Source organism: Sprattus sprattus, assembly GCF_963457725.1.
Source record: "Sprattus sprattus genome assembly, chromosome: 11".
Classification (NCBI taxonomy): domain Eukaryota; kingdom Metazoa; phylum Chordata; class Actinopteri; order Clupeiformes; family Clupeidae; genus Sprattus; species Sprattus sprattus.
In genome coordinates, this window is record NC_137909.1 from 20,192,669 (window position 1) to 20,204,650 (window position 11,982).

At 40.3% G+C, this 11,982-nt stretch overlaps 1 protein-coding gene across 4 annotated transcripts; it reads left to right on the top strand.

Annotated features, from left to right (window-relative positions):
- Nucleotides 1-803: 803 nt before the first annotated feature.
- Nucleotides 804-11,283, top strand: LOC308371915 (myosin heavy chain, fast skeletal muscle-like; the record flags this gene model as incomplete). 4 transcript variants are annotated; one of them, XM_080846955.1, is made up of 38 exons in its annotated part: nucleotides 804-1,007; nucleotides 1,106-1,249; nucleotides 1,336-1,492; nucleotides 1,599-1,626; nucleotides 1,722-1,836; nucleotides 1,944-2,036; nucleotides 2,126-2,189; nucleotides 2,280-2,378; nucleotides 2,468-2,571; nucleotides 2,690-2,828; nucleotides 3,129-3,247; nucleotides 3,786-3,935; nucleotides 4,032-4,202; nucleotides 4,295-4,595; nucleotides 4,698-4,768; nucleotides 4,870-4,957; nucleotides 5,044-5,161; nucleotides 5,253-5,376; nucleotides 5,492-5,628; nucleotides 5,905-6,160; nucleotides 6,289-6,531; nucleotides 6,621-6,797; nucleotides 6,907-7,052; nucleotides 7,164-7,254; nucleotides 7,346-7,735; nucleotides 7,909-8,154; nucleotides 8,251-8,447; nucleotides 8,554-8,737; nucleotides 8,871-9,036; nucleotides 9,182-9,306; nucleotides 9,425-9,733; nucleotides 9,860-10,063; nucleotides 10,158-10,283; nucleotides 10,370-10,540; nucleotides 10,635-10,739; nucleotides 10,822-10,917; nucleotides 11,026-11,157; nucleotides 11,263-11,283. In XM_080846955.1, the coding sequence occupies 38 exons, from the start codon at nucleotides 804-806 to the stop codon at nucleotides 11,281-11,283; spliced, it is 5,811 nt and encodes a 1,936-aa protein (XP_080703081.1). The 4 variants fall into 4 exon arrangements, with proteins under 4 accessions (XP_080703081.1, XP_080703082.1, XP_080703080.1 ...); XM_080846956.1 differs by having other exon boundaries at nucleotides 804-1,004; XM_080846954.1 differs by lacking the exon at nucleotides 11,263-11,283 and having other exon boundaries at nucleotides 804-1,011; nucleotides 1,113-1,249; nucleotides 11,026-11,166.
- Between the last annotated feature and the right edge of the window lie 699 nt (nucleotides 11,284-11,982).

The following is an 11,982-nucleotide window of genomic DNA, read 5'->3' on the forward strand; positions in this document are numbered from 1 at the left end:
GAGAAAGGAAATATATACCTATAGTTCAAAATACCCTTTTCAGTTCAGTCGAAACAATCTTTTTCAATCAAATGGGGTTGCATAGGTATACAAATTTTCCAGATTTGGTCCTTGAATACAACATTGTTGGCTGTACACGCAGTCTTTGGCTGGACAGTTATCACCTATTCTGGATTTGTAGCTACTTTTATTCAAATGCAAAGGATATACCTCCTTTGACCAGGCTTCAGTGAGATTCTATGAAGACATCACTTCAAATATAAAAAGTACTGTAAGAGAAGATGCACTCAGTTTAAACATTTTTGACATCTCAAACAATCTCATCTAGACAAATACAGTAACACTCATTTTCATTTACATGACTGCACTCCATACATCATGATGAAAGACAAAGACAACATTTTAAATCCACTAAATAATAATCCAACACACATTTATTTATTTACTACAGTGCCCCACGCCTGCAGCGTGTATTTTGAACCAAATTTCTATATTGACTGTTTAAGCAAGATATCCGTGATTTTTATATAATAATAAATAATAATGAACTTTTCATTCAAAAGAATCTCAGAGTATCTGTTTGATTACCTGTTTCCCACATTAGATAAAATGTAAACATTTACTGTTGCTTTTGACTGCCTCATACAGTCACTACAAAAACAAACATTCAGTTGTTGTTTCGTTTACTTTTAGATATGCTATGTTTTGAGGATGAATTATGATTTTTTTCAGTCCGTGGTTGTAATCTTTCTTTTTACAAAATGACATGTTCATGCCTCTTCTTCCAACAGTAAACCTCAACCATGGGGGACAGCGACATGGCCACTTATGGCAAGGCTGCCATTTACCTCCGTAAGCCTGAGAAGGAGAGACTTGAGGCCCAAACCAAGCCCTTTGATGCAAAGTCAGCTTGCTATGTAGTTGACAAGGAGGAGTTGTACCTGAAGGCTTCAATCAAGAGTAAAGACAGTGGCAAAGTCACTGTTGAACTGTGGGAATCCAAGGAGGTATGTTAGCAAGGCTCTTAGTTAAGAAAATTATTAAGTATTTCCAGTAAACAGAACGTTTCTTGCCTTTATCTCTTTATATTGTCCATTTGTTTTAGGAAAGAGTCGTTAAGGAGGAGGATGTCCACCCCATGAATCCTCCCAAGTTTGACAAGATTGAGGACATGGCCATGATGACCCACCTCAATGAAGCCTCTGTCCTGTATAACCTTAAAGAGCGTTACGCAGCATGGATGATCTACGTAAGCTTTATGCTTTCTCACAGATGAAAAACTATGTTAAAAATAAAACAGCTGTGACACCAATCCCCTTTATTTTCTCATTCTAGACCTACTCTGGACTTTTCTGTGCCACTGTGAACCCCTACAAGTGGCTCCCTGTGTATGACCAAGAAGTGGTGGAGGCCTACAGAGGCAAGAAGCGTATGGAGGCCCCACCCCACATTTTCTCTGTCTCTGACAATGCTTTCCAGTTCATGCTCCAAGGTAAGCATTCAATTTAATAGCCACTAAATAATAAGATTGAATTACATATTTGTTCATGAACTAAATAGAAAAAAATGATTGATCTAAAATTGCATTTGTCCCACAGACAGGGAGAACCAGTCTGTTCTGATTACGTAAGTGTCAATGCATGACTTAAAACTTTGCATTATCTTCTATGACACACACAATTCTTATCTAAAAAAATGTCAATATCTTATGTTTAATCTAGCGGAGAATCTGGTGCTGGCAAGACTGTGAACACCAAACGTGTCATCCAGTACTTTGCAACAATTGCAGTGGCTGGTGGTGACAAGAAAAAGGAGCCAGTGCCTGGAAAGATGCAGGTCAGACCCCTTACACATTTATGAGCTAATTATCATAAAGCAACACATTCTCACATACAACATTCTCTTCATAACAACATATACCTGAATGTTTCTTTCACTTGCAGGGCTCTCTTGAAGACCAGATTATTGCTGCTAACCCACTGTTAGAGGCTTATGGTAATGCCAAGACTGTGAGGAATGACAACTCTTCCCGTTTTGTAAGTTAACTTCTTATTTTAACTCTGGCCTCAGTTCTGTGGTTATAAATAAGATACAATTACTTAGGATATCATTTTGTCTAAAACAGGGAAAATTCATCAGAATTCACTTTGGCGCAACTGGAAAACTGGCTAAAGCTGATATTGAGACTTGTAAGTATAATTATTCTGTGTATATTAAAAAATGACATTATTGCTGCCTTAATTTTTCAAGTTAAAATATATTCTTCCCCACCTTAATAGACCTGCTGGAAAAGTCTAGAGTGACATTCCAGCTTCCTGATGAGAGAGGCTACCACATCTTCTTCCAGATGATGACCAACCACAAGCCTGAGATCATTGGTAGGGTTATTATTTTCAACCAACAATCAAAAAACATTACATGTTACTATTAATTTGCGACAGCAAATTATTGTTTTCCCCCTCCACAGAAATGTGCCTCATCACAAACAACCCCTATGACTTTCCCATGTGCAGTCAGGGTCAGATCGCTGTGGCCAGCATTAATGACAATGAAGAGTTGGACGCCACAGATGTGAGATATCCATGAGTTTTTCTTCTGGACAATGAACACAATGAGAATGACATTCTTTAAAAAACTAGTGATTCAAAATAATGATGTGCTTAAAATGTATTTTTGCATGTAATGGCAGGAAGCCATTGACATCCTAGGTTTCACTGCAGAGGAGAAAGTCACCATTTGGAAACTGACTGGTGCTGTGCTCCATCATGGCAATTTGAAATTCAAGAATAAGCAGCGTGAGGAGCAGGCTGAGCCTGATGGCACTGAGGGTAGGTTTAAAAACTCTACTGACCTTTGGTCAGTTCTAGTAATAACTACAAGGTAGTCTTATTTATTTAAGTAATTTCATTAAAAGATAGATCAGCATGTATATTTACTTCAAGTTGTATTTTCCTCTGATTAAAGAAATTCATATATTACATTTATTACCTACAACCGAAGCCTGTAAATGTATCTTATATGTCATTCATTAGATATGTTTAGTGGCGTCTCAATTTAGGTTAAGAAAGACTTTCCTGGGCAAAATTAATGAATGTAAATAACTTACTTACACGCTTTGTTGTTTTAAGATGCTGACAAAGTCGCTTACCTCCTGGGCCTGAACTCTTCTGATATGCTGAAGGGTCTGTGTAACCCAAGGGTGAAAGTCGGAACTGAGTTTGTCACCAAGAGTCAGACTGTGCCACAGGTATCTCACATACTACATGGTTGACTAAAGACCACAAGGATTTTGACATTGTTTGAAAATAATTTTACTGCTGGTATTTTCTTTCTCAGGGTTCACACCCGTTTTTATTGACAACATTTCAAAACTTTTCAAGGACCTTTAAATAAATCTCCATGAATCTTTACAAGCTAATAAATAAACAGAATGATATACTTTACACCACAGATTGGGCCTAAACTAGAAAAGTAAATAACAACCTTTTCCATTACTTTTTTATTAGACTATGTCAATTCAAGTAGAGACTGCATCAGGCACAACAAAACCATTATCCATGGAAGAGTACAATAACCTAATTAATTTCATTACATCTACATTCAACAAAATAATTATTTCTTGACTTTTCCAGAACTTTCAGAGACTTGACTGTATTCCATGACTTTCTTAGCCCTGAAAAATGGGATTTTAAAACTCCATGACATTTCCAGGATTTCCATGACAGTGGAAACCCTGCCTTTTCTCATCATAGTAAGTAAGTAGTAATTCTTACATATTGTTTTAGGTCAACAACTCAGTGTCAGCCTTGTGCAAGTCTATCTATGAGAGGATGTTCTTGTGGATGGTCATTCGTATCAACGAGATGCTGGACACCAAGAAGTCAAGTCAGTTCTACATTGGTGTGCTGGACATTGCTGGATTTGAGATTTTTGATGTGAGGACACAATTATAAGATTCATCACTTACATTATTTGTTTCTAGTGACTTAGGGTGCCACTCTCAATAATGTTTGAATATGTATCCAACACAGTACAACAGCATGGAGCAGCTGTGTATCAACTTCACCAATGAAAAACTGCAACAGTTCTTCAACCACACCATGTTTGTCCTGGAGCAAGAGGAGTACAAGAAAGAGGGCATTGTTTGGGCGTTCATTGACTTTGGCATGGACTTGGCTGCCTGCATTGAGCTGATTGAAAGGGTCAGTTTCAATCAATCCAGCTAGCACACTGTTATATTTGTATAGTTTCATGATGTCCACTTTTATAACTAAGCAATCTTATTTTTCAACAGCCCATGGGTATCTTTGCCATCCTTGAAGAGGAGTGCATTGTTCCCAAGGCCTCTGACACCACTTTCAAGGACAAGCTGTATGCCCAGCATCTTGGAAAGAACGCAGCCTTTGAGAAGCCCAAGCCTAAGAAAGGCAAAGCTGAAGCTCACTTCTCCCTGGTGCACTATGCTGGCACTGTGGACTACAATGTTACTGGATGGTTGGACAAGAACAAGGATCCACTGAACGACTCTGTTGTGCAGCTGTACCAGAAGTCATCGGTCAAACTTTTGCCTGTCCTGTACCCAGCTGTTGTTGAGGGTAATAACCTGTTCAAGTCAAAAAGCTAATACACAAATAGTAATTATATTAGATTCTATATATATAATTCAATTATCCGATTAATTATTTGTATGTCAACAGAGACTGGTGGTGCTAAGAAGGGTGGTAAGAAGAAGGGTGGCGCCATGCAGACTGTGTCCTCACAGTTCAGGGTATGTGTTTTAATATCAAGAAGAACATGATCAATCAATCAATAATTGTCCCAGCACAATTAACTGTATGATTAAAATTGTATACATTCTTGCCTCAACAGGAGAACTTGGGAAAACTGATGACCAACCTGAGGGCCACCCATCCTCACTTTGTGCGTTGTCTGATTCCAAATGAAATTAAGAAACCAGGTAAAGGGCTTTTAGTAAATTAAAACCTGCCCATTATTTAACACCTTGTATTTGCTTGAAAATTTTACATCTCTGTATTTTCACAGGTTATATGCAGAACTTCCTGGTCATCCACCAGCTCAGGTGTAATGGTGTACTGGAGGGAATCAGAATCTGTAGAAAGGGTTTCCCAAGCAGAATCATGTATGCTGACTTCAAGCAGAGGTAAACATAAAACAATATACAACAATAACTTATAATACTTCATATATGTATTATATGGGGAAAATAATGTTTTTCTTATTATTGACAACAGATACAAAGTACTGAATGCCAGTGTTATTCCTGAGGGTCAGTTCATTGATAACAAGAAGGCTGCTGAGAAGCTCTTGGGATCCATCGATGTTAATCACGATGAGTACAAGTTTGGACACACTAAGGTGAAGAATGTTTCTAACTTTTATCTGTTATTATGTATAAATATTGAATTGCATAAAGTGTGTCCATTTCTGCTTTCAATCACACACCTCATCATTTTTTGTTCTTCTCTTTTAGGTGTTCTTCAAAGCTGGTCTGCTTGGTACCCTTGAGGAGATGCGAGATGAGAAACTGGTTTCCCTGGTCACAATGACTCAGGCTCTGTGCCGTGCATACCTGATGAGGAAGGAGTTTGTTGCGATGATGGAAAGGAGGTAATGTGTGATGTATTTGGTGGAATCACGCTCAACAAAATGATCTGCCATAAAACATAACATTGCAGGTTTTTTAATTGTTACACAATAGGTTGTGTTGAATGAATTGCCCATCTTTTATAAATGAAAGTACAAACGTATAAAACAGAGATAATTTCCATCACCACAGATGTATAAAAAAGACTGGACTAATCACTGCCAGTGTTTGACAGAATTCCTCTGATCTATTCAGTAAGCTTCAACGTGGTTTAATCAACAAATCAACCTCTTTTGCAGAGATGCAATCTTCACTATCCAGATGAATATCCGCTCATTCATTAATGTGAAACACTGGCCATGGATGAAGGTGTACTACAAGATCAAGCCTCTGCTTCAGAGTGCTGAAACTGAGAAGGAGCTGGCTAGCCTGAAGGAGGAGCATGCAAAACTCAAAGACATGTTTGCAAAGGTTGATGCCAAGAAGAAGGATCTTGAGGAAAAGATGGTGTCTATTGTGCAAGAGAGGAATGACCTGAATCTGCAAATGGCATCTGTAAGTATATCACTGTACAACGGGTAACAATTCTTCACATCATTGTAATATTCAAATAAATAACCTGTCTGAGAATTACGTTTTCAATACAAATCAGATTTCATCCCTTCATCTTGTATTTACTGTAGAGCGGTGAGACTCTCAACGATGCTGAGGAGAGGTGCGAGGGTCTGATCAAGAGTAAGATCCAGCTTGAGGCCAAACTCAAGGAGACAACTGAGAGACTGGAGGATGAAGAGGAAATGAATGCAGAGCTTACTGCCAAGAAGAGGAAACTGGAGGATGAGTGCTCTGAACTCAAAAAGGACATTGATGATCTGGAGCTGACCTTGGCCAAAGTGGAGAAGGAGAAACATGCCACTGAGAACAAGGTTTATATTCTTTAAAAAAAAGAACACATTTTTTATTTCCAAGAATTCTTCATGAGGTTGGATATTGATATAAAACATTTTATGTGTAGGTCAAGAACCTGACAGAGGAGATGGCCTCTCAGGATGAGGCCATTGCCAAGCTGACAAAGGAAAAGAAAGCCCTTCAAGAGGCGCACCAGCAGACTCTTGATGATCTCCAGGCAGAGGAAGACAAAGTCAACACTCTGACCAAGGCCAAGACCAAACTTGAACAGCAAGTGGATGATGTGAGTTAATGGCCTCACAGTTCAATGCACATTTTGTACCACATCAGTGTAGAAATTCACATATTGTACCCATTTCCCCTCATATGTTGCTCATGCTTTGAATTCACAGCTTGAGGGTTCCCTGGAGCAAGAAAAGAAGCTCCGCATGGACCTTGAGAGAGCCAAGAGAAAGCTTGAGGGTGACCTGAAACTGTCCCAGGAGAATGTCATGGATCTGGAGAATGACAAGCAGCAGTCTGATGAGAAGCTGAAGAAGTAATGTAGAATTCTATTAGCAACTAATGATTCATGCAAACATGTACTCCTTTTTGAGTACTTTTTTGTATAGGCAGCCATTAACAACTATTTTAATTTACAATTATACAGGAAGGACTTTGAAACCAGCCAGCTCCTTAGCAAGATTGAGGATGAACAATCATTGGGTGCTCAGCTCCAGAAAAAGATCAAGGAGCTTCAGGTTTGTTTCACATCTTCAGTACCAAATAGTGTTAACTATCATCGGCCTGTTCTTTCTTAGTATCACTTATTTCTTTTTTTACAACCAATAGGCCCGCATTGAAGAATTGGAAGAAGAGATTGAGGCTGAGCGTGCAGCTCGTGCTAAGGTTGAGAAGCAGAGAGCTGATCTCTCCAGGGAACTTGAGGAGATCAGTGAGAGGCTTGAGGAGGCTGGTGGTGCCACTGCTGCTCAAATTGAGATGAACAAGAAGCGTGAGGCTGAGTTCCAGAAGCTGCGTCGTGACCTTGAAGAGTCCACTCTGCAGCATGAAGCCACAGCTGCAGCTCTCCGTAAGAAGCAGGCTGATAGCGTGGCCGAGCTGGGAGAGCAGATCGACAACCTCCAGCGTGTCAAGCAGAAGCTTGAGAAGGAGAAGAGTGAATACAAGATGGAGATTGATGATCTTTCCAGCAACATGGAGGGAGTTTCTAAAGCTAAGGTTTCTGACATGTTTACTTTAATGTTTTACCTTACTCTAACTTACAAACAATAATACAAAATCAATACAATGATACAAAACTTCTGAATGTACATGTCACGCAAAATTCTAGTTACTGCCATTAACATTTTGGACTTTTGTGTTGCCTATTTCTTTTTACTTTCCTTAAAAAGGGAAATCTTGAGAAGATGTGCCGTACCCTTGAGGACCAACTCAGTGAAATCAAGTCCAAGAGTGATGAGGGTGCGCGCCAGGTCAACGACCTCAGTGCTCAGAGAGCAAGACTTCAGACTGAAAATGGTGAGCTCGGCCGCCAGGTTGAGGAGAAAGATGCTCTTGTGTCTCAGCTGACCAGAAGCAAACAGGCTTTCACTCAGCAAATTGAGGAGCTGAAGAGGCTCAATGAGGAGGAAGTCAAGGTACTGATACCCGTCAATTACTTGATAATGAAATTGGGGTACATAACCAACATTCTGTGAAACGCTTAATAAACACCATTCATTGTTCACAAACAGGCCAAGAATGCCCTGGCCCATGCGGTTCAGTCTGCCCGCCACGATTGCGACCTTCTAAGGGAGCAGTTTGAGGAAGAGCAGGAGGCAAAGGCTGAGCTGCAGCGTGGCATGTCCAAGGCCAACAGCGAGGTTGCTCAGTGGAGGACCAAGTATGAAACTGATGCCATCCAGCGCACTGAAGAGCTTGAGGAGTCCAAGTATGTACCAAACAGGCAAAGAAACACAAAAATTGTGGATGTGGGTTGTTATGTTGTCTACTAAAACCTGTCCATGTCTTCTAACCTAAATCGATTGTATTATCAGGAAAAAGCTTGCCCAGCGTCTACAGGAGGCTGAGGAACAAATTGAGGCTATCAACTCCAAGTGTGCTTCTCTGGATAAAACCAAGCAAAGACTCCAGGGTGAGGTTGAGGACCTCATGGTGGATGTGGAGAGAGCCAATGGTCTGGCTGCCAACCTTGACAAGAAGCAGAGAAACTTTGACAAGGTTATACCTCTATCTGAAATTTGTGTGATGTTGTTGGACAAACTAGCCCTCATATTACATAATATGGACATTGAGTATTGGTAGCAGTGTCTCGTATGTGAAATTAACCCAAGACACTAACTGTTTTTCAAAGGTCTTGGCAGAATGGAAGCAGAAGTATGAGGAGGGTCAGGCAGAGTTGGAGGGTGCCCAGAAAGAGGCTCGCTCTCTCAGCACTGAGCTATTCAAGATGAAGAACTCCTATGAGGAGGCTCTTGACCAGTTGGAAACTCTTAAGAGAGAGAACAAGAATCTCCAACGTGAGTCAAGATGGCCTTAAAATATTTCCCAATCAGAGCTTGTGAAGAGAACCTTGAACACAACGTGTTTTATCCTGGAACACAAATCAATAGTACATTGGTAGAAGCTGATTTTGTGTTAAGTGTTTAAAATCTATTTTTGCAGAGGAGATCTCTGACCTGACTGAACAGCTTGGTGAGACTGGAAAGAGCATTCATGAGCTGGAGAAGGCCAAGAAGACTGTTGAGACTGAGAAGGCAGAGATCCAGACTGCCCTGGAAGAGGCTGAGGTACAAATACAAAATCCAACAGGATGAAGTGGAGAGATCAAATAGAACATCTTCATAAATTAAGCATTTGGTCACGTGAAATTCAATGTTTTATACTCTTTTTTATTTATAAAAATAGGGAACTCTTGAGCATGAGGAATCCAAGATTCTTCGTGTCCAGCTTGAGCTGAACCAGGTCAAAGGTGAGGTTGACAGGAAGCTTGCAGAGAAAGATGAGGAGATGGAGCAGATCAAGAGGAATAGCCAGAGGGTGACTGACTCCATGCAGAGCACCCTGGACTCTGAGGTCAGGAGCAGGAATGATGCCCTGAGAATCAAGAAGAAGATGGAGGGAGACCTTAATGAGATGGAGATTCAGCTGAGCCACGCCAACCGCCAGGCTGCTGAGTCCCAGAAACAACTGAGGACAGTCCAGGGTCAGCTCAAGGTCAGTAGTATAAATATTCAGTGTTTTGTTATTACAGTGCTTAAACCAATGCAGTATAGCAAGCACCATACATCTATCTGTCAACCAGGGTGCTCAACTTTTCCCTTTCATGTTTTTTTTTGTAAGGATGCTCAACTGCACCTTGATGATGCTGTCAGAGGACAGGAAGACATGAAGGAGCAGGCTGCCATGGTGGACCGCAGGAACACCCTGATGGTGGCTGAGATTGAGGAGCTGAGAGCTGCCCTGGAGCAGACAGAGAGAGGCCGCAAGGTGGCTGAGCAGGAGCTGGTTGACGCCAGTGAGCGTGTTGGCCTCCTGCACTCCCAGGTAAAGAATAAAAACGTCTGTTATTAACCAATACATAAAACAAACAGTGCCAGCATTATAAATATAACTGAGGTTGTTTCTTACTCCACACTAGAACACAAGTCTGCTGAACACCAAGAAGAAGCTTGAGACTGACTTTGTTCAGCTCCAAGGTGAAGTTGATGACATCATCCAGGAGGCAAGAAATGCTGAGGACAAGGCCAAGAAAGCCATCACTGATGTAAGGTTTCTTTTTCTTGAACTGAGCATTATATTTAAAAGTAGTTTTACTTCTATTATTTAAAAATACACTTTTCCATCATATAGGCTGCCATGATGGCAGAGGAGCTGAAGAAGGAGCAGGACACCAGTTCTCATCTGGAGAGGATGAAGAAAAACCTGGAAGTCTCTGTCAAGGATCTGCAGCACCGCCTGGATGAGGCTGAGAATCTGGCCATGAAGGGTGGCAAGAAACAGCTCCAGAAACTGGAGTCCAGGGTAGGTAACAAAATATGACTTTGAATTAATATGTTAAACTCATCATAACAAAACAGGGGTCAGTATCTGAAATGGAAATATTTTTCATGTTTAGGTTCGTGAACTGGAAGGTGAGGTTGAGGCTGAACAGAGACGTGGTGTTGATGCCGTCAAGGGAGTCCGCAAATACGAGAGGAGGGTGAAGGAGCTCACCTACCAGGTAAGAAAGCTCCCCCTTTCTCTAGAACTGCATGCAAAATCTGAGAGGGGAGAACCTTTCTTGACAAACTTTTTCTCTTTAGACTGAGGAGGACAAGAAGAATGTCAACAGACTGCAGGATCTGGTTGACAAGCTGCAGCTGAAGGTCAAGGCCTACAAGAGGCAGGCTGAGGAAGCTGTGAGTATTTGTTAACCTTTGCTAGAAAATATCTGCTACTCTTGCTACTTAACATTGACTCTTGTTTTGTTTCTCTGTTTTTATTGCACTCAATTTCATATACAACAGGAGGAACAGGCAAATACTCACCTGTCCAAGTGCAGGAAGGTTCAGCATGAGCTGGAGGAGGCTGAGGAGCGTGCTGATATTGCTGAGACTCAAGTCAACAAGCTCAGGGCCAAGACCCGCGATGGCGGAAAGGTAAGATAATGTTTTATGAACAAAAATGATTATTTCACAAATAAACCCTGAAAATGTAAGTGTCATTGATTTTTATTTTTCATTGTATTTGTTCTTTTTTTAAAGGGCAAAGAGGCTGCAGAGTAAACTCTCTGAATCCATGTCACTTTCATCTGGATTAAAAATCCTGGTTAATGTGAATATTCTGTAACAATGCATATTACCTTATAAATATTTATTTATCTGAATATTGTGGTTTGTCTTTTTTAATGACTCATTCATACGCTCATTCATGAACCTTAGTCAGGGGGCTGACTTTTCAAAGACTTTATAACTGTATCTTTTTTATAACTGGACTGTAGCTTTTTTCACAATCATTCAACAGGAAGTTCAAGTTTTTTACTTTTATGAAACTACTTAAACTGCAGCAGACAGTGAACGCAACTCTTCACTGGTAAACAGTCTCTACATCAGAGAAGGTCCGCTAATGTCCAACCTTGAGATCATATTATGCATACTGAACTAGAAGGGCTACATCCCAAGCACAGGGACAAATTTCATTACAAATTAAAAATTGTATTACAAATGTGCAGTTGTAATTATTTACCATTTGTTTTCGGCTCTGCCATCTCATTGGGTTCTCTCCAAACATGGCTAACTTGGATTTGATAATGTCATCACAAGGTTCAATTACTAACAAATTGGAACTTTTACGCAGTTCTACCTTCAAAAGAAAAGATGCCTTAACTTAGAAAATCATGATTGATAATTGTCTCATTCCACACGGTAAACTTGAATTTGATAACAGGGTGAACATGTCATCAAGCGGTTCAATAACCAACAAAT